This window comes from Tursiops truncatus, chromosome 2 (assembly GCF_011762595.2).
Source record: "Tursiops truncatus isolate mTurTru1 chromosome 2, mTurTru1.mat.Y, whole genome shotgun sequence".
Taxonomy (NCBI): domain Eukaryota; kingdom Metazoa; phylum Chordata; class Mammalia; order Artiodactyla; family Delphinidae; genus Tursiops; species Tursiops truncatus.
Window position 1 is genome coordinate 76,002,213 of NC_047035.1, and position 26,119 is coordinate 76,028,331.

At 48.7% G+C, this 26,119-nt stretch overlaps 2 protein-coding genes and 1 long non-coding RNA gene across 9 annotated transcripts in view; 2 read left to right on the forward strand and 1 right to left on the reverse strand.

Annotated features, from left to right (window-relative positions):
- OSGEP (O-sialoglycoprotein endopeptidase) lies at positions 1 to 16,284 on the forward strand. Of its 5 annotated transcripts, none has more exons than XM_019935202.3 (12): positions 1 to 490; positions 1,599 to 1,718; positions 1,900 to 2,075; positions 4,745 to 4,840; positions 4,977 to 5,026; positions 5,173 to 5,251; positions 5,903 to 5,968; positions 6,081 to 6,171; positions 6,410 to 6,485; positions 6,587 to 6,685; positions 6,839 to 6,882; positions 16,151 to 16,284. In XM_019935202.3, the coding sequence occupies exons 1-11, from the start codon at positions 376 to 378 to the stop codon at positions 6,876 to 6,878; spliced, it is 1,008 nt and encodes a 335-aa protein (XP_019790761.1). In that variant the 5' UTR covers positions 1 to 375; the 3' UTR covers positions 6,879 to 6,882; positions 16,151 to 16,284. The 5 variants fall into 5 exon arrangements, with proteins under 5 accessions (XP_019790761.1, XP_019790758.1, XP_019790759.1 ...); XM_019935199.3 differs by lacking the exon at positions 16,151 to 16,284 and adding an exon at positions 12,834 to 12,925; XM_019935200.3 differs by lacking the exon at positions 16,151 to 16,284 and adding an exon at positions 11,928 to 12,038.
- KLHL33 (kelch like family member 33) lies at positions 12,838 to 25,350 on the forward strand. Of its 3 annotated transcripts, XR_002176390.3 has the most exons (6): positions 16,184 to 16,323; positions 16,771 to 17,547; positions 21,480 to 22,404; positions 22,520 to 22,687; positions 22,794 to 23,575; positions 25,155 to 25,172. XR_002176390.3 is itself a non-coding variant. In XM_019935197.2 (5 exons), exons 2-5 carry the CDS (start codon positions 16,791 to 16,793, stop codon positions 23,344 to 23,346), a joined length of 2,403 nt encoding a protein of 800 aa, XP_019790756.2. In that variant the 5' UTR covers positions 12,838 to 12,923; positions 16,771 to 16,790; the 3' UTR covers positions 23,347 to 25,350. The 3 variants fall into 3 exon arrangements, 2 of the variants coding, with proteins under 2 accessions (XP_019790756.2, XP_019790755.2); XM_019935197.2 differs by lacking the exon at positions 16,184 to 16,323 and adding an exon at positions 12,838 to 12,923 and having other exon boundaries at positions 22,794 to 25,350; XM_019935196.3 differs by having other exon boundaries at positions 22,794 to 25,350.
- Positions 18,614 to 26,119, reverse strand: part of LOC141277998 (uncharacterized) — a 13,922-nt gene continuing 6,416 nt past the window's right edge. The window contains exon 2 of the long non-coding RNA XR_012330043.1: positions 18,614 to 19,799. This is a non-coding gene — a long non-coding RNA (uncharacterized lncRNA). The remainder of the gene's footprint in view (positions 19,800 to 26,119) is intronic.

The window sequence follows — 26,119 nt, forward strand, 5'->3', positions numbered from 1 at the left end:
CTATGCCAGAATCACGACTCCTTCTGCCACCTTGACCGGAGATCCCAGAGCTGTCTAAGAGAGAACAAAATCAGTGGAGAAGGCTGGGCTGGACCATGGGAGAGAGGCAGAGGAACGGATAGGAATTTAAGGAGCAGATGCCGACTCAGTGTTCCTGGCAGTTAAGAGAACAGGTCCTCGAAGGGGCCTTGATGGGTCGCCGTGACGACAGGGGTTGGAGCTGGCGCCGGCGCGCTACCAGCGTGAATTCTTTGGTATCTGTTCTGGTGCGTGCTGCTCCTTAGCAGTCACCGACTCGTTTTCTTCAGCGACCCAGGGTCTGCGTCCCAGCACGGACTGGTGCGGGCTTCACGGCCCCAGTGGTAGCTAGGAGCCATGCCGGCGGTTTTGGGTTTTGAAGGCAGCGCCAACAAGATTGGCGTGGGAGTAGTACGGGATGGCGTGGTGCTGGCGAACCCGCGGCGGACTTACGTCACGCCTCCAGGCACAGGTACGGGAGTAGGGAACTTATAGTTTGCGGCGCACTTCTCCGCACAGCATCACCTGCAGTCTTCCTAAACATTAGTGAAGAAAGGTGTGGAGCGCATTGTCCCCTCATAGTTTTTGATCTGAGTCTCTGAGATTATGTGACAGTGTTATCACAAGGCTGATGGATAGAAGAGTCACAGGCACTTGAACCTGGATCTTCTGAGCTCCTTCAGCATCTTTTACGTGCTAATCGTCAGCTGGCTGTTGGCTACAAAAATAGATGTATAAGCTTGTTATGGAACTGGACATGTAGACAGAACTTCACATTACAGTGTGATAAATAGTAGATGCAGTCAAAATACACTAGAATGAGAAAGAGTGTAAAGACTCCCAGCCTAGGTGTAGACAGAACTGGCTGGCTTTGCAATATTCAGTAGTTGTTTTTGGACTTCTGTATTCTTGAAATGAGAACGGTAATACCTGCATCATTGGGTCTTGAGAATTAAAGAACCAGACACATTATCACTTTTAGTAAACGTTATTTGTAAATTATATTGTAACTTGTCTACGCTCCCCGCAAACATCTGCTTATGTAGGAGAAGGCAACTGACTTGCATATACCTGAAAAGCCTCTGTGAGCAGGCGATGTTGTGACAGGTTACTCATTAGGAATGTATATATATGTTTAGCACTCACTCTTGGCATTTGGGCACCAAGAATGTGAAGATAAATAAAATAGCCAGTGCTTTGAGATGCTCATGGTTAAACTGGGAAAAGTACGGATAATTATAATGCTATAATTGTTATATGTTACATGTAGTATGTTAAATTCAATGATGTGTTAAATTCATGCACACGATTTGTAGGGTCACAGAAGATCACCAAAAAGTATGAGATAGGTATCAACTTGAATTGAGTCCTGAGTAGGAGTTGGGTATGAAGAAGGGCATTTCTGAGAGCTGTTTAGCCTAGCTGAACAGGCTGGAAAGACTATATCTGAAAACATAGAAGACAGGATGCTTGAGAAAAGGGAAAAGGACTCTTCCTACCCCACTAAAACGTCTGTTTTGACTTCTACCTCCCTTTCTATAGAAAAACTCTGTGATCTCTGACTTGTGTCCATCTCTTAGGATTCCTTCCAGGTGCTACTGCCAGGCACCACCGAGCTGTTATCCTGGACCTGCTGCAGGAGGCACTAACAGAGGCTGGATTAACCTCCAAGGATATTGATTGCATTGCATACACCAAAGGTATGGCTGGGAGAGTGGGTGACAGTGGAAGAATATACCTGGAGCCTGGCTAGGTCAAAACAGCCTGCAGCTCACCTCTGCTACCACCACTAACACCACCCAACCTTCACATCCCCTGCTTCCCCCGGCTCTGTTTTTCCCAGTCTCTATAGGATTCTCACTCCCATTTCTGTGCCCGTAGGTCCTGGCATGGGTGCCCCACTGGTTTCTGTGGCTGTCGTAGCCCGTACTATGGCTCAGTTGTGGAATAAGCCATTGCTGGGCGTTAACCACTGCATAGCCCACATTGAGATGGGCCGCCTCATCACTGGAGCCACCAGCCCAACTGTGCTATATGTCAGTGGAGGAAATACACAGGTATTTAACAGTACTTCACCGTTCCTTCTTTTTGTTTCCCCTCAGAAATTTTTCGTTATTTTTAATGACTGAAACAAAACAGGTCTAAAACCACAGCTTCTGGAAGAACCATTTGTTCTTGCTGGTCTCTCTTCAGACTTGACCTTGGCCTCTTGTTGGGCCGTGTCTTTAAGAGCAGGGTCTCTGAAGACATGCTTGCTGACAACAGTTTTTTCCAAGGGGATATCCACAGAGTACCTTGTGGGCATGAGGTGATTATAGTTATAAACTTTCACAAAAGACTTGATCTCTGACCTCCTGGCGATTTTCTTCTTGCCAGTGGTAGCCATCACTTTGCAGGGATAGCGAGATACCATCATCAGTGTTCTTCATCATGACCCACCAGGAGCAGCACCACCTTCCCAGGTTTCATGAACTTGTCCATTTTGACGGAAACCACTCAGGACTACGGCAGAAAACCTCCACCATTCCTTCTTAATTTCTAAGGCACTGTACCAACAACTTTCATGTTCCACCTGAGTGGTGGGAACTGCAAGAGCAAAGCTGGGCTCATCTGAAACTAAAATATGATATACTAGAAAACCCACAACAGAGTTTGTGATATCGTATGTTTGGGCAGTATGATAGAACATTAGATGACCTTTATATATATGGCTGTAGAGATAAGGAATTTCCAATTTAGAGAAGGAAAGAATGGTAAGGATTGAAGTATTCAAAATAATGAAAGGATTTTCATTTTCATTATTTTGAAGCTTATTTTTCCTATGAATCTTAGCAGTTAAAACTAAGGGGCACTATCCCATTTGTATCTTTACAACAATTGCATGTTTTGTTTTAGTTACTGGTGATAAATATATAGAAGTTTTTACTCTAAGAGTATGAAAATATAAATAATTTAGAAAACATTTTATGAATGGCAGAAGGTATTTTAAACTTACAGGTGAAGCCAGAGTTGTTTGGGATACCTTATAAGATCTTTTTAGGTTGGGATTAGAGAACTCCAGCCTTCCTTTCCCACATAACACCTGATGGGATTATTGTCAGGAATGGTCCTTGTCTCCAGCTTATGAAAGGTTATGTTCTAAAACTTCATCTTGTGAAATAGTTATTAAAGATGAAGCACAGGGGCTTCCCTGGTGGCGCAGTGGTTGAGAGTCCGCCTGCCGATGCAGGGGACGCGGGTTCGTGTCCCGGTCTGGGAAGATCCCACATGCCGCGGAGCGGCTGGGCCCGTGAACCATGGCCGCTGAGCCTGCGCGTCCGGAGCCTGTGCTCCGCAACGGGAGAGGCCACAACAGTGAGAGGCCCGCGTACCGCAAAAAAAAAAAAAAAAAAAAGATGAAGCACACATTCCCGTGAAAATGATGTGGCAACTTTAATGGGTAGAGAGCAAGTAACTGGTTGAGGCCTGAAGGATATCATACAAGGTCACGGACTTGAGGTGTGGAAAGTATCAGTGGAAGCTTACAAGAGTTTATAGAGATGAGCAGCGATGGAATTTTCTGTTCTTTTCCTCCTCCCTTTTTTTTTTTTTTTTTTTTAATTTTTGCGGTACGCGGGCCTCTCACTGTTGGGGCCTCTCCCGTTGTGGAGCACAGGCTCCGGACGCGCAGGCTCGGCAACCATGGCTCACAGGCCCAGCTGCTCCGCGGCATGTGGGATCTTCCCGGACCGGGGCACGAACCCGTGTCCCCTGCATTGGAAGGCGGACTCTCAACCACTGCGCCACCAGGGAAGCCCTCCTCCTCCCTTTTGAAGCCTGCTTAGGTGTGAAAAACAGAAGATGATTGGGTAGGGAAGTGTAGATGACAGAAGTAGAAAGGCAGAATTTTTTCTTTCCTCTTTTGTTGCCAACTTTTGACAGTAGAGTAAGAGCTACATCCGAATGGAAGAAAATCCCTAGCAGCACCAGAAAGGGAAAGGGACTTATGGTCCTTAGGAAGTACTCACTGTCAGCAGTGTGGAGCATATGTGTCAGTGGGTGATAAATACTCTCTGTGCTAGAAGCTGGTCACGTATGAAGAACGGACATAAGTTGGTTGCCGGTGCTGAGTTGGATGGGCCATTAGTCTGACCCAGAATGGGGTTTTTGAGTTTGGGGTTTTTTTTGTTGTGTTTGCTGCACTGCGTGACTTGTGGATCTTAGTTCCCCAACCAGGGGTTGAACGAGCACCTTCAGCAGTGAAAGAGCAGAGTCCTAACCACTGGACCGCTAGGGAATTCCCTGGGATTTTTGAGTTTCTTTTAACTCTACCTTGGTGGTTTCCAAATACCACCACCCTCGTAGGATAACCTAGAAGAACTCTGGTTTCCTGCTTCCAAGAAGGAAAGCCTTCCCTAGTACACACTGTCTAGACTGCTTTTAAAGGAATATTAGGAAGCTCCAAGCAAGAAAAATGCATCCAAAGTGATAATTTGCTTCTCCCCTGACCTAGACTACCTTCTGTAGACTAGGAATCTCCTCTGGGAATCCTTGGGGTATATATAGACTTCTCAGATAAGCGCTATTAAAAAGTACCCATTGAGGGTTTGGGAAAGTAGTTTTTCCCATTGCTTATTGCTTTTTGGAAGCTCTAGTGACCATGTTGATCCTCTGCTGTGTTCTTCCCCAAAGCCAAATGCTCCTCTTTACAGACTTGAGGTTTCATGGACATCCTCATCACCCTTAGGTGATTGCGTATTCAGAACATCGTTACCGCATCTTTGGGGAAACCATCGATATTGCTGTGGGTAATTGTCTGGATCGTTTTGCTCGAGTGCTGAAGGTAAGCCATTGAGGCTACAGAGAACATAAGATGTGAATGTATTTGGGGAGAGCCATGGAAAAGGAGGAGGAAAGTAGTAAATTAGCTTCTTATGCTTCCTGGATACCTGACTTCATCCTCTTTTTCATTCTGCTAGATTTCCAATGACCCAAGTCCAGGCTACAACATTGAACAGATGGCAAAGCGGTAAGGGGAATAAGGTGGAAGGAGGCTGACTGGTGGGGCGCCAGGGATTTCCCTGTATATGTGTTAATGAGGTTTGGGAGGGCTTTGGAGGGTGAGCAGCCAGCTGACTACAGGCTTAAGTGCCTCATATACTCACTCCCACATAGAGGCAAGAAGCTAGTTGAGCTGCCATACACTGTAAAGGGGATGGACGTCTCATTCTCAGGGATCTTGTCTTTCATTGAGGTGAGTGTGGGAGAGGTGAGGAGATGGGCACTTCTCATGCCTTTTAATGAAGCACGTGTGTTTTGCTCACCAGTGTATTTTCTACATATAGCATAGTACTGGCCCATGTTAGATGCTGAATAAATTCATTTAGCAAATATTTATTGAACATCTTTTGTGTACCAGGTGCTGTTCAAGGCAATTGCGATACAAGATGGAGCAAAACAAAAATCCCTGCCTACTTGGAGCTTGCATTTCATGCAGTGGGGGTGGGAGACAGAAAAAGAAACCAAAAAAAAAAGAGGAGAAATAATAAAATAAAAAGGGTCAGATGGGGACAAGTGCTCTAGAGAAAAATTAACTGGGGTAGGGAATGGAGGGTGCCAGGGTAGACATTCATAATTACTGAGTCTTTTTTTTTAAGATAATCACAGTATTTTCTTTCTTTCTTTTCTTTTTTTAAAAATTTTTTTCCCATAATTATTGAATCTTGAAAGACTTCTGCTGGTTTTATAGCTCAGTGCCAGTGAAGGGCAAGGTTGTCGTATAGGATGTACTGGTAAATTGAATTGTGGTGAAACATGGTGATACTCCAAGTGCAATAATTTTTTGCTCATATGTCATCCCCAAACCACAGTTCATTGTTTTGTATGTTTTCCCCTTTAACTATAGGATGTAACCCAGCGGATGCTGGCCACGGGCGAGTGTACTCCTGAGGATCTGTGTTTCTCCCTGCAGGTAATGGAGTGAAAAGCTGGGACAGAAACTTGAAGCTGGAGGAGCTTTTATACAGTAGACAGAACTAAGCTGGGATTGTCTTTGATGTTTTCACCTTGTTTGCCTTCCACAGGAAACTGTGTTTGCAATGCTGGTAGAGATCACAGAGCGAGCCATGGCACATTGTGGCTCCCAGGAGGCCCTCATCGTGGGAGGTGTGGGGTGTATGTATCACTGGACTGTGCTTCTCTTTCCTATTTTGGGGCATGTGTATCCTCCTCCTGATACTCTAAATCTCTAAGGGTTTGGGGAAATTACTCGTTTTATTTCTTGTCCAATGCTTCCCACTCCTTGCCCCTGGAATCCCTACTTCGTTTTCCTAAGTCAGTGCACATGAGGTGTACAGCCAGACTGTGGAGAAATGGCTAAAGGTAAGCTAACTGTACCCCTACCTCTTTGTAGGTAATATGAGGTTACAGGAAATGATGGAGACAATGTGCCAGGAGCGTGGAGCCCGGCTTTTTGCCACAGATGAGAGGTAAAGGCCCATTCCCTTTCTTTATTTCTTTTTTTTTCCCCTCCAATTACTATGATTTTCCATGCTTAGATCATGAATTTCATACCTCTTTTCCTTCCCAGATTCTGCATTGACAATGGAGCCATGATAGCCCAGGCTGGCTGGGAGATGTTTCGGGCTGGACACAGGACTCCTCTCAGTGAATCTGGGGTCACACAGAGGTGAGCAGCCCCTTGGAGGAGGTAAACAGGATTAAATGGGAGGTAGGCAAAAATGTTCAGCAGGGAAGAGGATCCAGAATCGTGAGGGCAGAGAAGAATGGAAGGTGCTAACGGGTAACTGTCCACCAAGTTTTTCCTATTTTTTTTTTACAGGTATCGGACAGATGAAGTAGAAGTGACCTGGAGGGACTGACAAGGTTAACAGAATCGGAGTAGATAGCGCCCTACGTGGAGACCAAGGGACCCTGGGCCTTAATCTTTATCCTGACATGAGAATCCTGGCAAGGCTGTGGATGCCCCTCTCCTATCATTTGAACCTCAAGATGACTCAGCATTAAAAACATTTTTGTTTTTATATGTTGATAATCAACTTGTGTTCAGGAAGGATACACAGTTGGCACTGGATAAATTCTTGTTGATGGGGTGATGGGTAAGAAGGCAAGGGGTCAGAGCGGCACCCTGGCAGACTATGCAGGTTGCCTTGGGAGCTGCTGCTCTGGAGCTAAAATTGAGGGGAATCTCTTAGATATTCTAATCTCTTCTTAGTAATGCTATTATCATTGATACTATTTTAGCATCAGATCTTATGCTAATTGCTTTACATTTATCATCTCATTTAAATTCTTTGAAGTATAGGTACTCAGAATTTCCCTGAAAATAGCCTGAAGCCAGGTGTAATTTCATGCTAATTTATAACTCAAAAGTAAAACCATCCCTCTTCCAAACCCTTAGGCCTACAGACATTTCCATTGGCAGCTTGAGGGGGCGGGCCCCAGGTATACACATCTCTGAAATTAACAGCCAGTCATTAGCAAAAATCCCATGTATGCTTAACCTTTTCTCTGTATGTTCCCTTTTTATAGTCCTGCTCTGAGCCCTGATTTCTCCTGAGGACTCTGCTTCTTTTAGTAGTGGTGGTGGTTTCTCTCACACCCATTGTACCACTGGGCCTGGAGGCAGTACAGGTGTCCGCATTTTTTCTTATACTGTATATTTTTTAATATTTATTTATTTGGCTGTGCTGGGTCTTCGTTGCGGCATGCAGGATCTTTAGTTGTGGCATGCGAACTCTTAGTTGCGGCATGTGGGATCTAGTTCCCTGACGAGGGATCGAACCCCGGTCCCCTGCACTGGGAGCATGGAGTCTTAACCACTGGACCGCCAGGCGAGTCCCTTCCTCATACTATTTTTAAGACTATTCTCTCTCATCTCTAACATACCTCAGCTTTGAAACACAAGTCAGTACCTGTCGTAAATCTTGGTGATTTAAATATCCATGTAGATAATCTTTCTAACACTCTGGTCTCAGTTCTTTGCTCCTCCAGTGATCTTGTCCTCCACCCCCACTTCAGCTACTCATTCCCTTGGTCATATTCTAGACCTACCACTACTCCATATCTCAATCTCAAACATCCCACCCTCCCACCATTACTTCCTGTCTTTCCAGTTTATTCCACATGCCTTCACTTCCCTCCTCCCACTAAATTCCAGTCATGAGCCCTTTGTTAAGGGCTTACCTCCCTTGCTTCTCTGGCTTTTGTCACACTCAACTCTTCACCAACTTTACTCCTAGATCCATGCAGCTGAAAGGGCTGGGAAGAAACAGGTTGACTTGTCTTTAAATTCATTACCATAAAACTTGAGGGAGTCCTTTATGCTACTAGCAATATCCCCTGGTCCTTTTACTTGCCCGCCCTTTTTTTTGGCCATGCTGCATGGCTTGCGGGATTGGAGTCCTAACCACTCCGCCAGGGAATTCTCCACTTGCCCTTGCTTCTGATCTCTTAAATCTCCAACATCCCTCATTCTCAGTGTTACTTTGGTAGAAAATAGAAACAATCAGAAAAGGTTCACAAGCTCCTACCACTATACCTACATACCTTCCAGCATTTATACCTGTAAGCTCTGCTTTCTCTCTTGTTATTGTATACCAGGGATTCTCAACTGGGACTGAGTTTGCTCCCAGAGGACATTTGGTTGATCACAACCAAAAGGAGGTGGTGCTGCTGGGTAGAGGCCAGAGATGCTGCAAAATAGCCTACAATGCACAGAACAGCCCTCCACAACAGAACCGTCTGGGCTTAAATGTCATTGGCGTCAAGGTTGAGAGATGCTGCTCTAAACAAACTGTCCAGGCTCCTGTCCAGCCAGTCCCATCATTTGGCTTTCAAGGACATCTTTCAACAGTTCTCCCTCCTTTTCTGTAGCGTCAGTATTCCCCTTTCTCTCCTGGAATATCCTGTTGGCACTCAAATATGCTGTCATTTTTCTTACCTTACAAAGACATAAACCTCTCTTGACCCCATTTCCCCTTCCAGTTGCTTCCAATTTTCCTGGTCAATTTTTTAAAAACATTTTATTACTAAGTTTTTAAGTTGAATTATGTTGACTTACAATATTAGTTTCAGATGTACAGCGTAGTGATTTAGTAAGTATTCTTATAGGTTATACTCCACTTAAAGTTATAAAATATTCACTGTATTTCTTGTGCTGTACAGTATATCCTTGTAGTTTGTTTATTCTGCTCTGTTTTATAGCAGAACATCTTAAAAGAGTCTTTTCCACTTTCCACCAATTCCCTATTCAGTCCACTGCAGCACGACTGTTCTCATCGTGGTCACCAAGGACTTGCACAAACCTAAATCTAATGGCATCTTCTGCTTGATCTTGCACAGGCTATCAGCAGCATTTGACACCCCCTCTTTGAAACATTGTCTTTACTTGGCCTTAGGACATGTTCTCTGGTTTGCCTCCTAGTTTACCAAGTACTCTTTCTTAGTCTGCTGGTTTCTCCTCATCTCCGTAGTGCTCTAGAGTTCAGTCTGGACTGCTTTTCTGTTTACATACATACCTGGAGTGATTTCAGCCAGTGTTACACATTAGAGCCATTTCAGTGTGGATGACTTCCCATATTTTTAGCTCCAATCAGGACTTCTGAATACCTAGCTGCTCTTGGCATCTCGACTCGGATGCTTAATAGGCATCTCAAATTTAACATATACGAAACTGAACTTACTTTCTCCCCAGCTTACTGCTGCAGTCTTTCCTATTTCAAGTAATGACAACTCCATCCTTCTAGTTGTTCATGTTAAAGTGTCTTGGTATTATCTTTGGCCCCTCTTTTTCATCTCCTCCAATTCATCAAATCACGTTGACTTTACCTTCAGAATACATCCAGAATCCAATTGGTCACTTCTCTGCTGCCACCCTAGCCCAAGCCAGAATTTTCTGCCTCCAAGATCAGGGGTCCCCAACCCCTGGGCCATGGACTGGTACCGGTCTGTCAGCGGCCTATTAGGAACCTTAGGAACCGGGCTGCACAGCAGGAGGTGAGCAGTGGCGGGAGGGCGGGGTGGGCGAGTGAGGGAGCGAAGCTTCATCTGCTGCTCCACCCCCACACACACCCCCACCCCCACCCCCTGCCCCCATCGCTCGCGTTACCACCTGAACCATCGCTTGCATTACAGCCTGGAAAAATTGTCTTCCACGAAACTGGTCCCTGATGCCAAAATGGTGGGGACTGCTGTCCAAAATTATTGCCGTAGCTGGTCTACCTGCTTCCACCATTTCCCCCTTACAGTCAATTCTCAACACAGCAGCCAGAGTGAATAGTGTTAACACGGAAGCCAGATTATGTCACTCTTCTCAAAACCCTCTGTGTTTTCCTACCTCAGAATAAAACCCAGAGCCCCTTAAAGGCCTGTAAAAGCCTCCATAACCTGCCCCACCCTTCCTCAAGTAATGCTTTGACCTCACTTCCTGCTACTTATCTCCTTGTTCACTCTGCTCCAGCAACATTGGCCTTTTGTTCTTCCTTAAACACTGAAGGTGTGCTGCCCCTCAAGATCTTTAGACTTGTTGCTCCCTCTGCCTGGGAAGCTCTTTCTGGAGGTATAGTCTTTAAGTCTGCTCAACTTTTTTTCGTGAGGGCTTCCTGACAACCCTACTTAAAATTGTACTCCTCTAGCGCTTTCTAGCCTACTCCCCTGTTTTATTTCTCTTCGTAGCACTTAGCACCTTGTAATCTAATAGTTGTTTTTATTATGTTCATTGTTTATCTCTTCTTGTTGAAATATAAACTCCCTGAGGGGAGGTGTAGCTTGTTTTATTCATTGGCATATCATCTCCCAGTACTTAAAAAAGGTCTGGCACATAGTGGACATTCAGTTAGTATTTGCTGAATGAATATATAAGCTGATGAGGAACTAAACCAAAGAAATAATCAAAGGACTATAAGGTAAGACTTGAGCTAAAAGATTTTAAAAATTAGGATTACATGAGCTTGGGAAAAGAGGAAGTTTCTGATTACTTACTAAGTAGAAAGTGATGATAAATACTTTTTTTCATTTACAAAGGATAGACACATAAATGGGTTGAAATGCATTAAGGCATGGAGGTTTAAAGTAGAAACTTCGAGATGGAAGATAGAAGATAAATTCTTGTTGAATATATTTGAGAACAGGAATAATCTGTTTTTCTAGGCTTCGGGAGTTTTCAAGTATGTTATTACACAGCCTCAGGTATTTATTTGTAAGTTTTTATTAATGTTATGGGGTGGAATGGATTGTGGAGGAAGGACCTTCTTTGGCACTGCAGCCGCAGTTCGTATTGCGTAGTCGGGGAGTTCTCTCCCTAGGAAGCCTTGGGCTGTTGTAAAATCCTTGTGTGTCCAAAGCTTTGGGCTACCCAAGGGTGGACTCAAAAAAGTTTGGGGAGCCGGGAGATTAAAATCTTGGCTCCTTGAGTCCTAAATTATGGACTCCTCTTCCTAGCTGTCTTTCCTCCTGAGTCTCACTGACAGTATAGGGTGAGTGTGTGCTGCTGATTTCAACAAATGAAGGCAATGGGGGATGTCAGGCCCCTAGACAGCATCTCCAGCCAGGTCATGTATAGGGCCCCAGGGCAGGCTGACTGAGGGATCACAGGTAGGCTCCTGTTATGTACGAAATGGAACCTGTTCCTCAGCTTCTCTAGCCATTGGACTAGTCCTACCCCTGAGCTCTATGCCCCTGCAGTTTGAAATCTTCCCAGATTCATGACTGTGAGGGCAGCCGTAGGACTTCATGAAGGCATGAATATTGCCATACGACTTTATGAAGGCACATGTGCCACTCTGACTGCATGGTTAGGAAAAGTGAGCAGGGACGAGGTGAACGCCATTGTCAGTTTGTACTCTGGGACGACTGCGCCCACTTTAACAGCCCTGTTCCTGTATAACTACCTGCTTTTGGTTTGTCTTCAGGTCCTGCTCAGGGATGTAGCCTGAGGGAGCAGGAGTGTTGAGAGAGGTAGATGCCAAGTTCTCCTTTGGTGGTGGCTTCTGCACCTGCTGTAAGACCACCAAGTCTTCAAAAGCCTTTTGGCTACAGAGAAAGGAAACCCCAGATACAGAAGGGAACAGAAAGTATGTCATCCTCTGAAATTTCTGTCCTTGGGGATTTAGGGATAATAGGGCTTCTTCACTCTTTAGTTTTTCTGTTTTGCTGCCCAGCTGGCATTTCTTTCAAACTGGTAACCATAAACCTGTTCAGATGTAGGTAGACATTAGCCACTGTCTCCCCACAGCCAGCACCACCCCTGCCACAGAAACTCCTCTTCCATCAGATTTCGGCTCCTCCTACATGAATCCACTTAAGTCATTACTGTTTTTTGAGCATCTACTCTATGCCGGGCAGTGGGCTTTATCTCTCTAACCTTCCCCTCTGGTTCACTCACCTGGTAGTAATCAGAGAGCCCATAGAGGCAAGACCCTGGCTCTCAACATCTGCCGAAGTACTAGCCATACTGGCACTCTGACCCTAGGCAGCTCCCACTCTGCACACCCAGGTCGGTCCTATGTCCTAAAACATCTCAAATCATACAGGAGCCTGGAAATGAGATTTAGGACACAAACACTCCTTCATGGGAAGAGAACCCCAACCCAAAGCAGTAGGACTGTCTAGGTACCACCAGTGCCAAAGCGGGTAATGGAAGTGTGTGTGCGTGGGGTTGGGGGGGACAACCAAATCTGATAATCAAAGGGCACTATACAATTCATTAATGAAACGAGGTATGGAGAGAACTGGTGAAGGAGGGGATGGGGGCCTACCTGCATATAAGCTACTTTTAATGTAATTGATGAATGCCTCTGGCTCATTTCATCACCTAGCCCCTCAGAGAAGCGGAAACCAGGGTTCCAGGTCATTCTGCACTGAAGGCAGGAGTGGAGGGCCTTACCAACTGTGGCAGAGATGCCCAGGTAGGAAAGTATGGTCCACGTGATGGCAAGGATGGTTCCTTTGGGGGACAGCTGCAGCAGGGTCCTGGGAACAGAAGTTGAACCATCAGTGGAGAGGGAAGAGGGGTGATAGAGTGCTCCAAGCCTGGACATCCGTGTCACCTTGAGGTCCCTAGAGATACTGGTCCTGGTGAGTACCCCAGTGGCTGAGGAGAAGAAGATGGAAAACATACCAAGGAAACTGCCCTCTGGACCGTGCCTACCACTGCGGGACAATATTATGGAAGAAAATGCTTTCTACAGAAAGGAACAGAGAGAAAAGATGAGGTTTTGAGGAGCACGTCCTGCCTTCCTCTGTTCAGCCCAAATTATTACCCCTCTACCCAGTTTAGTGTCAGTGACTTAGGTTAGGCTGGGAAGCATAAGGGATTTTTGGCCCAGGGACTTAACAGGGCTCTGAGTGGTCTGATGGCCAACTTGTGATTGACATACAGAATCAGAAGTTGAGGGTTCTTTTCTGAGGAGGACAGATTTCTCAGTCAGTTTCCCACTGTCTCACCTTGGTACCCAAAGAAGCCAGTGGCTTGTTGGCTGGGGTTTGTGGGGAGGAAGTCCCCAGCAGGTAGTTGGTAAGAGAAAGGAAGATCAGGAAGAAGAAGATAATCTGGGCCTGTAATACCTTGGGTGACGCCACCCCCCTCCACAGAGAGAAGGAGAAAGAGGGAGGGAAGAAGGGACAGAGACAGAGAGGTGAGTGGAAGGGAGGTAGTTCTCCTCACTTTCCTTGTCTCATCTTCACTCTTCTCTCCAGTCCTCTCGTTCTGTTTCCTACCAACCTCCTCCCATAAAGGAATGTGGCTAAATGGGTGTCCTTTTCCTTCTTGCCTCAAACTACAAAGCATCCCTTCCCATGCCAGAGGGGTGAATATCAACGTTGTAAATACTGGGAGCAAGAAGCAGGGCATTTCTCATCTGGTAGTCATGTCTAGTGCTCATCCCAACAGATCCTCAGAAGGAGTCCTCCTTACTTTCCCCTTCAAAAACTGGCATGTGGAGTCTCTCCCAGCAGAACCGGCTAGCTTCAGGTCTGGGTCCCTGGAAATCTGCTTTGTCAACTACCCACGCACACAATCCCACATCTCCCCACATTCCGCCCCTTCCTGATCTGTCCAGCTCTCACTGCCATCCCCTTAGTCTTTTCACCCCCAGCTCAATTCCCCCTCGCCTGCCTTGGACTCCCACTCCACGCCTGCCAGTGCCAACGCCTACAAGGATAGTCACGGTCACCAGGCCCACCACCCAAAACTCATTTTCAAGATCCATGTTTGGTAGCTGCACCCCATGCTCCTGGAAGGGCAGAACACAGAGGTAGGGGGTCACAGAGATTTTTTTTTTTTTTGCGGTACGTGGGCCTCTCACTGTTGTGGCCTCTCCCATTGCGGAGCATAGGCTCCGGACGCGCAGGCTCAGCGGCCATGGCTCACGGGCCCAGCCGCTCCGCGGCATGTGGGATCTTCCCGGACCGGGGCACGAACCCGTGTCCCCTGCATCGGCAGGCAGACTCTCAACCACTGCACCACCAGGGAAGCCCAGTCACAGAGATTTTTAATTGGTACATCTGATTCTTAAAATGACTTGCCCAGGCTGGAGCCACGAAAATGCAAGCTGGGTGGTCAGCTGACTTGAGAAAAGGATGCATGAAGGAAGGGAATGGGCATCACCCGGAACAGGTCCAAAAGGGTCTGTGTGAAGCCCACTGTTTGCACAGCCACAGCTACTGCCTAGGAGAAAGCAAATATGGTTCCAGTGGAACTGCCAAGCTCCAGACCCAGGCTGTGCAAGACAAGGAAGTAGGTACCACCTGAGAGGAGAGGAAAGAAGAGTCAATCGGTCTCACCAACTCCCAACAGGACCGGGGGCCCTAAGAGGTCATGGAGTCACAACAGACTCACCAGCCTTGACTTTGCCATTGGTGGAGATGGCTGAGATAGACAGGCTGTTGATAGTAGTGACTGAAGCCGAGAGCAAGGTAACGAGCAATCTGAGCCCTGGAGTGGGATGGGAATGGGGCTCCTTTAATTCACTGAGGCCGAGTCCCAAATCCCTTCCTACTGTCTAGCAGAGTGCTGAGCCCACACCTATGCCAGCCTGAGCAGTGATCCAAGGCAGCTGCAGGTAGAGGATGATGCCCCTGATCATCAGGGAGGGAGGAGTCACGGTCACCCTCAGCCCTTTCCTCTCACCCTCAGAGGGACCCTTGAGACTGTCCTCTGGAGCGAAGTTCTCTTTCCCTGCTTCCATCCCGAACCTTTGGGAACCCTAAGCACCAATCCGTTACCATGACTCCCATGACCCAGATAAAGCCAATGGGGCCTTGCCAGGCCTGGCCCCCGAATTCTCCACATCATTTTTGGGGAGTATGGCTCCACATGGGGCTCCTAAGCAGAGGTGGAAGTAATACTGTCCCCTGGCTGAGATGCCAAGACCCTGCCCCAATCAGCAGGTCAGCAACAAGAAGGACGGCCAACAGACCTGGAGGTGCTATGGGGGGAGGTCAGCCATAACGCATTTAATGGAGGGTGGACGATTGCACAGAAGAGCAGGTTTCATCCAACCTTCGGGGATTCGCTGTGGGGTATGGGTCCTGCCATGGTGGAGCCGAGCAGAGCCTCCAGAGACACATGGCTGTGGTGGAGCTGTCCCAGGACCATGGGGTTGGCAGAGAACGCAGATCAGGGTCCAGTGTCCTTGTCCTTGTTGGCAGAGGGAGGGCAGAGGCTGACCTGGGGTTTGTCTCTGCCAGATAGCGGTTCCTCCTCTTCCTGGTGGGGGCCCAAGGTGTTGGCCACCTTGTCTTGCAAAGGGGAGGCCATAAGAGGATCCACACAGAGGCTGGTCACTATTGCCCATTTCACAAGCCAGGACAACCATGGGCTGCCTCTCTGTTTACCCATTTGGAGGAGTGCAGCCCGAGGGTTGGGTTTGGCTCTCTCACCACCAACTCCACGTTGGCACAGGGAGGAAACCCCTCGCTACGGGTGGGTCACCCGTGGTCGGTAGCCCTGACCCATGCCCCTTCAACTCCCACACTCCTCTGCCCTTGTTGGACCAGATGGATGGGTTATATTTGAGTTTCACGTCAGGATTGTTCGCTCCAGGGTCCCAGCTTTATCATGCACAGAAAAATCAACAAAGGCCAGGACTGACCCCAAACACACGCTTCACTCTTTCTCCCCACTTTCCTGCAGGTGTGCAGAGTCCAGACTTTCTTCACGCACCCCCTCCAGCCCAGTCCAGTGAAGGAAGCCTTTCTGGCCTGGCTCACTCCACCAGATCCCCACATCCTACTTGGCTTCTGAATTTGCCTCGCTCAGCACCAGGGCATGACCTACAAGTGGAAGGGGAGAGGAGGTCATCTCAGGTCAGGCCCAGGGGATTGGGTGTCAGAGTTTGGGCACCTGGAGACCAGCCCCCAGCCTGCCAGCACTGCCTATAATTAGCTGGGTTCGGTCAGGGACGGGGCCCCGGGGGCGCATTCCCTCTGCCACACTGTCAGGAGTAGAGCAGGCTCAAGTGAGAGGGCAAGCAGAACGCTGGTGTCTTAGGAGGGTGACTACTGGCATGGGGGCAAGACGGGCAGGGTACAGTTCCGGGTACTGGATGTTTACACATAGATCTTGTGTGCTTTGCTGCACCTGGGGAACCGCAGAGTCGCGTGGTGTGGCCTACACGCTCGAGCCCTGGGATGGGGGGAGGGGGTTGAAGTAGGAAGAGGGACTGACATGTCGCCGGACTGGAGGCAGGGCTTCCTCTGGCCTCTGTGGGCCCAGCTCTTACCCTCTCTTCTCTTTCCTCTGCTTACCTGCAGCAATCCAGTGAGCTTGGGCCATGAGCGTCTCGGACTCGGCACATCGTCCCTCAGACCCTGAACAAGTCTCTCTTCCAGTCCAGAAGGACGGCCTTGGCCTCCCTTTGCCCACCAGGAGAACCCCCTCCTGGCCTCCGTCCCCAGACCAGGATCCTGGTTTGCCTCCCTTTCCTCTGGAAGAGCCTGGCCCCAGGCCCATGGCCCCGGGGAGCCTTCCCTCTCCAGCCTTGTCCCTAGAGAAAGAAGAGGAGGAGGAAGAGGATGAGGACGGAGAAGACGCAGAGGAGCCCGAGGAGCTGCACAGCGAGGCGCATCCCAGCCAGTTTTTCGCGGAGGCACAGCGGCTGCGAGAGCAGAGGTTGTTGCTGGATGAAGACGTGTCAGTCGGGGGGCGAGTATACGGGGTGCATCGGGTGATCTTGGCTGCAGTCAGCAGCCTCTTCAGAGGCAGGTTGCTGGGCAGCAGAGGTCTGCAATGCCCCCTCAGCCTGGATGTAACCCCCGGGGCCTGGGAGGCCGTGCTGACCTTTGCCTATGAGGGGGTGCTGGGACCCGCCCCACGGGAGGATGTGCTGGTCGCGGCTGAAGCCCTGGGCGCACCCCGGGTGAAGGCTGCGGCCCAGTGGGGATGCGAGGGGGCTGGAAGCACCCGGGAAGATGAAAAGCAGCCCAGCCAGGCAGAGGAACTGAGAGAGAACCTGCGCACCATGGAGCTCCTGTACCAAGAAGGCATCGGGTGTGACCTGGAGCTGGAGGCAGACGGCTGCCGGCTGCGGGGTGAGGGTCTGTGGGGCATTACATTAATGCAGGCGCATATGCCACCTGAAATGGTGTGTGCAAGCAGCGGGTGGTTCGGTCCCTACCATAGTGGTTTTGATCCCTGCTGCGGTCAGAATTTCCCCAGGGTGACCTTTGGCACCTCTCCTGACCCACTGAGAATGGAGCATGCGCAGTTGAGTTGTTTTCTTAAGAGCACTGACAGATTTATGCTGTGGCTTTCCCTGTGCCCAGAAACAAGAAATTTACAGTCAGCTGGCTGGAGCTAAGGGTATATAGTCCATGCCAGTAGAACAAGCAGGAGGTGATTGACTCAAACAAAGATTAACCAAAGGCCCTTCTTGGCATCTTCTATTTAAGACACAGGAAAAGCCAGAGGAACACAGTGGAAAAATTCAGTGTGTCCTTTCCCCTAAGTGAGCTTGACACCATGGCAGTCGTGGACCCTACAGCTAGTGAGCAAGGTCTGGTACTGTTTGGCCAGAATCTTAAGGCTACCAGTTCATGGCACTTTGAAGTTAACTCTGCTCATCACCAGGAAAGCTGAAGAGGGTTGAATAAGTTGAGATTTATTCAGATTCTACTAACATTTAGTGAGGTACTGGGTACCAGGAATTTCTTTTACACATGCCATCTCTTTTCATCTCACTGAAAACTAGTGAGTTAGATATCATTATCCCTGGGTGCAGATAAAGAATATTAAATTCAGAGATGTTAACAGGTGAAAACCAGGATACAGGCCCACCTCCACTAACCCAGTCTGCTGTCACTAGGCCATGCATTGCCTCCTATGCAGTCAAGTCAAAGACACATAGCACCTGGCAAATGGAGTCAGAGTGCAGACACATAAAAGTTTAACATTAAAAGGGATTTGTTTAGATATTATCTAGTTCAGCTCTTACACTTTATTGATAAGGAAATCAGTCTTTAAGACAAGTCCAAAGTCACATAGCTACTGCTCATTGGAGGAATGACTGGCACCCAAAGTGCTTCTGGGACTCCCCAAAGGAAAAGGATCCTATCTTAGTCAGCTTGGGCTGCTATAACAAAAATACCACAGACTGGGTGGTTTAACAATAGAAATTTATTTCTCATGGCTCTGGAGGCTGCATCAGGGTGTCAGCAAGGTCAAGTTCTGGTTAGGGCCCTCTTTCTGGTTTGTAGATGACCACCTTCTCACTGTATCTTCACACAGCAGAGAGAGAGGGAGATCATCTCTCTCATGTCTCCTCTTATAAGGGCACTAATCCCATTCATGAGGGTTTCTACTCTCATACATAATTACCTCCCAAAGGCCCCACCTACAGATACTATCACGTTGGAGATCAGGGCTTCAACATATGAATTTGGTGGGGGCGGGGAACACAAACACTCAGTCCATAACAGACTTCTAAAGTGTTTGTTATCATTTCCAATAGCACTAGATGCAGGGGGAATTTAAAATTTCATAGTTATAAAATTCTCACGAGGGTTTGGAATTTAAACATCCTTGTATTCAATATCACTGCTTTCACTTCCTTTAAGAAACATTCCAACTTAGTGGTGGAAACCTGTCACTTAAAATTCTAAGGAATAATGATGAGTGAGAAGGGGCACAAAATACAAGTGGTTGTGAATCCTTTGTCAGTGGCTCTGAGCTATAGTCTGATTGATGGTATGGAAGATGAGATGGCTTACCTGCTTTACGGAATGCAGATTTTCTCAGGCAATATGGAAGCTGTCACTAATGTTTACTGCTTGGGAAGCACCAAGCTACTACCTACTGCTCAAAAAGACAGTGGAAAGCCACGCTGATATCACCTGCCCTTTGAGAGAAGTGAACATGCTGCAACTGATCAAAGCAGCCTGAGGTTCATCAGCCTCACTGGGAGCTTGGGTCTGTGTGACCTGCCTGAGAGGACTTCTAGAAGCATTTCCCCTCTTTTTTTTAAAATAATTAATCAATTAATTTATGTTTGGCTGTGTTGGGTCTTCGTTGCTGTGCGCAGGCTTTCTCTAGTTGCAGCGGGTGGGGCTACTCTTTGTTGCGGTGCGGGGGCTTCTCATTGCGGTGGCTTCTCGTGTTGTGGAGCACGGGCTCTAGGTGCACGGGCTTCAGTAGTTGTGGCATGCGGGCTCAGTAGTTGTGGTGAATGGGCTTAGTTGCTCCGTGGCATATGGGATCTTCCTGGACCAGGGATCGAACCCATGTCTCCTGCATTGGCAGGTGGATTATTAACTACTGTGCCACCAGGGAAGTCCTCCTCTCTTTTCTGTTATGAAGCATTTCAAACATAGCAAAGAAAAGAGAATATTAAGATGAACACTCAAACACCCATCACCCAGGCTTAACAATTAACATTTTACTATATTTGTTTCATTTCTTTATTTATTTTTTGCTGAAGTTTAAAGTAAATCTCAGACATTTCACTCACAAATACTTGGGTATGTGTCTCTCTAAAAGAGGACATTTTCTCATGTAACCACAATTTATCATATCTAACAAAATTAACAATGATTTCTTAATATCGCATAGTCCACATTGAAATTTTCCCACTTGTCCAAAAATGTGTCTTTTAGAGCTGCTCTGTTCAACCCAGGAGCCAATCAAGGTTTGCACTGAACTCAGATATATGTCTCTTAAGCTTCCTTTACTCTCGTACAGTCCTCTCTCCCTTTTTTATGACTTATTGAAGAAACAAGATTAGTTGTCCTATAGAGTGCTCCATGTTCTAGATTTGTAAGCATTTTCCCTCATGGTTTTGTTTAACTCATTCTTTCAGCCTCTCAATTTCCTATAAACTTGAATTTAGATCTGAAGGTTTGATTAGATTTCGGTTAAATATTTTGGTAAGGATACTCCATACTTGATGCCAACTGCCTCAAATTGAGTTACATTAGGGAGCATATAAGGTCTAGTTATTTTATTTTATTTTTTTTGTGGTACGCGGGCCCCTCACCGCTGTGGCCTCTCCCGCTGCGGAGCACAGGCTCCGGACGCGCAGGCCCAGCGGCCATGGCCCACGGGCCCAGCCGCTCCGCGGCATGCAGGATCCTCCCGGACCAGGGCACAAACCCGTGTCCCCTGCATTAGCAGGCGGACTCTCAACCACTGCGCCACCAGGGAAGCCCAGGTCTAGTTATTTAATAGCATTTTTGAATAGGATATTTTCAGAGTCACAAGGGCCATGCAGATAAGCAGGGAACTGATACACAAGTATGCTCACTGCAGCCTGACATCAGTTACAGTGATCTGCCCAGACAGCCCCTGCATGGAGATAGAAAATGAATCACTGCCTTTCACTAGGACTCAGTTTCCATATCTTAAAAGGAGCAATTGAAGCAGGTGATTTTGAAGGCTTCCCGTTTACAAGCACTAAATCTTGGGTAAGAGGAGATGGCAGTTAGATGAGTGTGGCTCACAACCATTCCTGAGTGTGGTACCACTTTCTGAGTAAAATCTGACTAGTAGAATGGCTGATGTCAGTGGCTCTTATAATTGTAAAGAACTTTATTCTGTGCACAATATAGAAAGACCTATATAAGTTGCACACCGGTCTTTGCAGTTTATCTTGTACCCCCTCTTAGCAAATGTTCTCTGTAGCATCTTCACTTGATTGCTCAAGACCCTTTCTCTAATTGGCCTGCATCAGGAAGACTAAAGCAATGTTTTTCAAAGTGTCTTCAGGCCACTAACATGAGAATCATGCAGGGTGCTTGAATATGTGAAAACACAAATTCCTAGGGTCTCTGTCTAGAGCTACTGAATCAGAATCTCTGGAGGTGGGTCCATGAAACCTTCACTGTAACAAGCACCCCACGTAGTTCTGGTGCATATACCGCAGTTTGGCCTGTGGTCTTGGGTGGTTGGCCCAAAGTTGGGGCTGTGAAGACAGGGGAGTGCCTTGCAGTTTGCAACACTCTGGGTCCCCCTCTGCTTCTCCCTCTTGCAGTGCACCGAGCAGCCCTCGCCTGTGGCAGTGAGTTCTTTGGGGCCATGCTCCTGAGCGGGATGAGGGAATCCCAGGGCACAGAGGTGTCTCTGCATACCATCTCTGCCCAGGACCTGCGGCTCCTTGTCTCCTTTGCCTACTCTGGGGTTGTGCGGGCAAGGTGGCCAGGACTGCTGAGAGCCACCCAGGCTGCTCTGCGGTACCAGAGCTCTTCCTGCCTGGCTCTGTGCCAGAGAGCCTTGGCACAAGGCCTCAACCCTGCCCGTTGCCTGGCCCTGATCCCCATGGCTGAAGCCCCTGGGCTGGAGAGGCTCTGGAGCAAAGCCCGTCACTACCTCCTCACCCACCTGCCTGCTGTGGCTTTGTGCTCCACTTTCCCATCTTTACCGGTCGCCTGCCTGGCTGAGCTCCTGGACAGCGATGAGCTACACTTGCAGGAGGAGTTCGAGGCCTTTGTGGCTGCACTGCGTTGGCTAGCTGCCAACCCGGACACCCAGGAGTCAGAGGCCAAGGCCCTGCTTCGATGCGTCCGCTTTGGCCGTATGTCCACCAGGGAGCTGCGGAGGGTAAGAGCGGCCAGGCTGCCTCCACCCTTGAGCCCGGACCTACTGCGTCAGCTGATGGTGGAGGCTGAGGTTCCAGGACAAGAGAGGCGGAGGGAGCCTGACCAGGCACTAGTAGTGATTGGCGGGGACGGGCTCAGATCAGACATGGCCACGAGACAGCCGTCCCGAGGAGTGTGGTGGGCCCGGGCCTTTCGCTGCGGCGTAGGACTGGTTCGAACTGTGGAGTGGGGACGGCTGCCTGCCCTGCCTGCCCCCGGGCGCTTTCGGCACGGGGCTGCGAGCCTAGCAGGAAGTGAGCTCTACGTGTGTGGCGGACAGGATTTCTACGGCCACTCTAACACCCTGGCTTCGACTCTCAGGTATGGCCCCCTGAGAGCGGCCGGTCCCAAGGTGGGCAGCTGCGGGAGGTTGGCAGCCCAGCCAACCGCAGACTCCCAGGGTCACTCTTCCCATCTCTTGTCCCACTGTGTCCAGGTGGGACCCCAGGCAAGAGGACTGGGAGGAGATGGCACCTTTGTGCCAGGCTCGGAGCTTTTTCCCCCTGGTGGTGCTGGATGGACTGCTTTATGCCCTGGGTGGACGAGACAGTGGTGTTGCCCTCAGCTCTGTGGAGACTTATAGCCCCAAGCTCAATATCTGGAGGTGAGCAGGGAAGGGGGTGTTTCAGGCATCAGGGAGAGGCTAGGAGTCTTGGAAGAGGAGAACGGAAGATGACTGTTGCCTGATCACGTGCCCTGTTCTCCCACAGGCCGGCACCTGCTCTTCCAGCACCACGCTTTGCCCACGCAGCTGCTGTTTTGGAGGGCCAGCTGTACGTGAGCGGCGGCTGCAGTGGGACTGGCCAGTACCTGGCCTCGTTGCTGCACTATGACCCCAAACTTGAGAAGCCGGGGACACTTCTGAGCCCTATGGGGGTACCTCGGGCTGGCCACGTCATGGCTGCTCTGGGTGGGCGGCTGTATGTAGCGGGTGGGCTAGGTGAGACTGGGGACCTGCTGAGCTTCGAGGCCTATGAACCAAGGACCGATAGCTGGACTCACCTGACCCCCCTGCCCTCGCCCCACGTCGGGGCTGCAGGCGCTGTGCTGCAGGGGGAGCTACTGGTGCTGGGGGGCTACAGCCACCGTACTTATGCCCCCTCCCACCTTATCCACGCCTTCTGTCCTGGCCTGGGCCGATGGCTGTGCCTGGGAACTCTGCCGAGGCCTCGGGCTGAGATGCCTGCCTGCATCCTGACACTGCCCACCGTGCAGCAAATAGCTTTGGTTCCCACACGACACCAAACTAAACCTGCCGGGTGAAGGGGGAGTGGTGGTGGATGGCGTGAGGAAGGGATAAGAAACATTTTGAGAGGATAGAAATGATGGGGGCAGGGATAAAGAGAAGGCCTTATTCATGCTCATGTTTCATTCTAGCACAGTGCTTTACAACTCACACAGCTTTTGTATGTATGATCTGCATTGAGGAAAAGGTGGTTCTGGAATTCCTAGGGAAAGAGCGTTGGGGAAGGAGAGGCAGCTGAATACCTAGGTAAGGAGAGGAGACCCAGGGGCAACTGTACAAGGTTTAGATACTTGGTGGGGAAAGTGCATCTGGCTGGGCAGACAGTCAAGAAGCGTCAATGGCCAAGGTGTAGGGGCCATGAGAGGTCAGTTGGGAAAATGATATTCTGATCAATGGACGAAGGAGAAAAACGTGGAGAGGCCATCCGTGAAAGAGCTGAGGAGTGTGGGGGAAGGACTGCGATTGCTGCTTCTCTTTACTCTCCAATCCCTGGGACACCCAAACCCTCCTGAAAAGGTTCTTTCTCGGGTAAACTTGTAGACCCAGTCTAGCGTTTCCTCAGCCATACAGCACAGGCTGCCCCTAAGAGTCTCTTGGTTTTCAATCTGAGGAGGATGCTCCTGTCTGGACCCGGCACAGCACAGGGGCCCGAGATGCCAGGGCGACGAGGTGGGAGTGCTGCAGGCGGGGAAGATGAAGACGGGAAGGAGGGAGGCGCCCATGGCGGCAAAGGGATGAAACAGGATTTGAGGGCATGGGGTGGGAGAAGTCAGGAGCTTGGCTGGCTTCTTTCCTTCCCTTTGGGGTGAATCGAGGGATCAGGAGAGAAAACAGTACAGTGTGGTGTGAGGTCCTAAGTTGTGAGAGGAAGTGGCAGAGAGAAGAGTAAAAGGCAGAGGAGGCCCAGAAAAGTGGTTCCTTCCTCTGTCCCTTTCTTCCAGAGTTTTTTGAATCCATTTCCCTTTTTCTTGGCCAGGGAAAGTTGAGTCAGATGTTTCCTCTCTCTCTTCCTCCACCCTGCTTTTCCTTCCCTTTTTTTTGCTCTCTTCTATCTTTTCTCCTTTCTCCCTCACAGTTATTAATTATCTACTGTGTGCCGGGTACGATGTGGGGCACTAAGGATCCCAAGGTCAGGGAGCTCCCGACCAGCACACAGACTTGTAAGCAAATACAAGTTTGACAGTGGACTTAGAGGTATGGACACTTGCCTCATACCTCTCCCGAGAGCCGCATACCTCACATGCCTCGTAGTTGAAGGTATGAGAGCCCAGAGGATGGAGGAGGGAACTCTGTCCAGGGAAGCCTTCTGTTAGGAAGGCATCATCAGATGGGTGTAGATTGAACTGGATCTTGAAGGCTTCCTGGAAACTCACCTTCAGAGAAGGAGGGAGGCATTCCAGTCAGAGGAAAGAAGCAAATGGGGCATGTGGTGCCCTGTGTCTCCATAGCAAAGCGGAAGTCAGTATTCCAGGGATTCTTCAGAGAATTCTGCTGCTGTGCCAACCTACTCTCTTCCCTGGAGCCTTCCTGAAGACAGTGGCTTTCACCTAATTGTATGTTCTCTTCCTCCACAACTCCCCTACGTCTTTCCTGTCTGGTATTTCCACTTCTGACCCCTGAACTTAAGGCAAAGAAGGGCCACTTCTTTGTACAGGTCAATTTTCTCTTACCCTTGCTAATTTAGATTCTCATGCTGCTAAGGGTGAGATGAGGGAGCCTCCCTCGCATCTTTCTTCATCCCGGCCAGGAGAGACTTGACATGTTTTTGTTTATTGTTTTGAGATTTCATTATTTTATTAAGGTTTCCTTCTATATCTCTGTTTAGGAACGTAGTTGAAAATGAGGAGGGGTAAGTAGGCTATATAAGAGAACAGAGAAGAAAGATTGAAGAAGACAGGGAAGAAGGAAATCGGAAACACTGAGAAACTACAAGGATTGAGTCTTTAGGGTGAACTTCTGTGAACACGCTCTGTGATTTGTATGCAAAGACAGGCTTAAATAAAGGTTTCACCATGACTGAATCATTCTTGTCTGAGTTTCTCTATTGTAAGAAACATTCAATATCCCTTGTAATTTGGCTTCTGTCTCCACCACACTACTGAAACCATCCTCCTTCATTGTCACCATGACCTACTTCTCACCAAATCAAACAATCTAAGGCCATTCTCATTTTTCTTCATCTTTCTGCAGGAATTGGCTGGCTTGAAAATTGGCCTAAACATTTCTCCTTCCCTGGCTCCAGAGATAGCACACTCTCCTACTCTTCTTACTTCTCCAATCCAAAGAGGTGGCAGAAAGTCAAATCATAGTGTCCAAGAGGGGCTGGTGCCATCCCAGGCAGAGCTGACAGCCAAAGGGCCCGAACTGTGTAGGTGGGGGAGCTAGCTGCAAAAGGCTCTAGCTTTCATTACTTAGGTTTTTTTGTTTGTTTTTTGTTTTTGGCTGCACCCCACGGCATGCGAAACCCGTGCCCCCTGCAGGGGAAGCACAGAGTCTTAACCACTGGACCACGAGGGAAGTCCATTTGTGAAATTGTGGTTAGAATGAGAAGAGAGGAGGAGGTTTCTGATGTGAAGCAGGACACTGGTCTTGCTCTTGGACCACTCTTCAGTGAGAGGGGCCTGATACAGGCAAGGCAATGAGCTGGGGCCCTGGGCAAGTGCACTGAGATTCAGGGTAGTATTTCGACCCCAGAAAGGAAATAGAGTAAGGATGAGGAATTGGGACAGAAATCACTCCTACGGAGCAGGCAATCATGGCAATCCAGGGATTAGGCTACAGTCTGGTGAG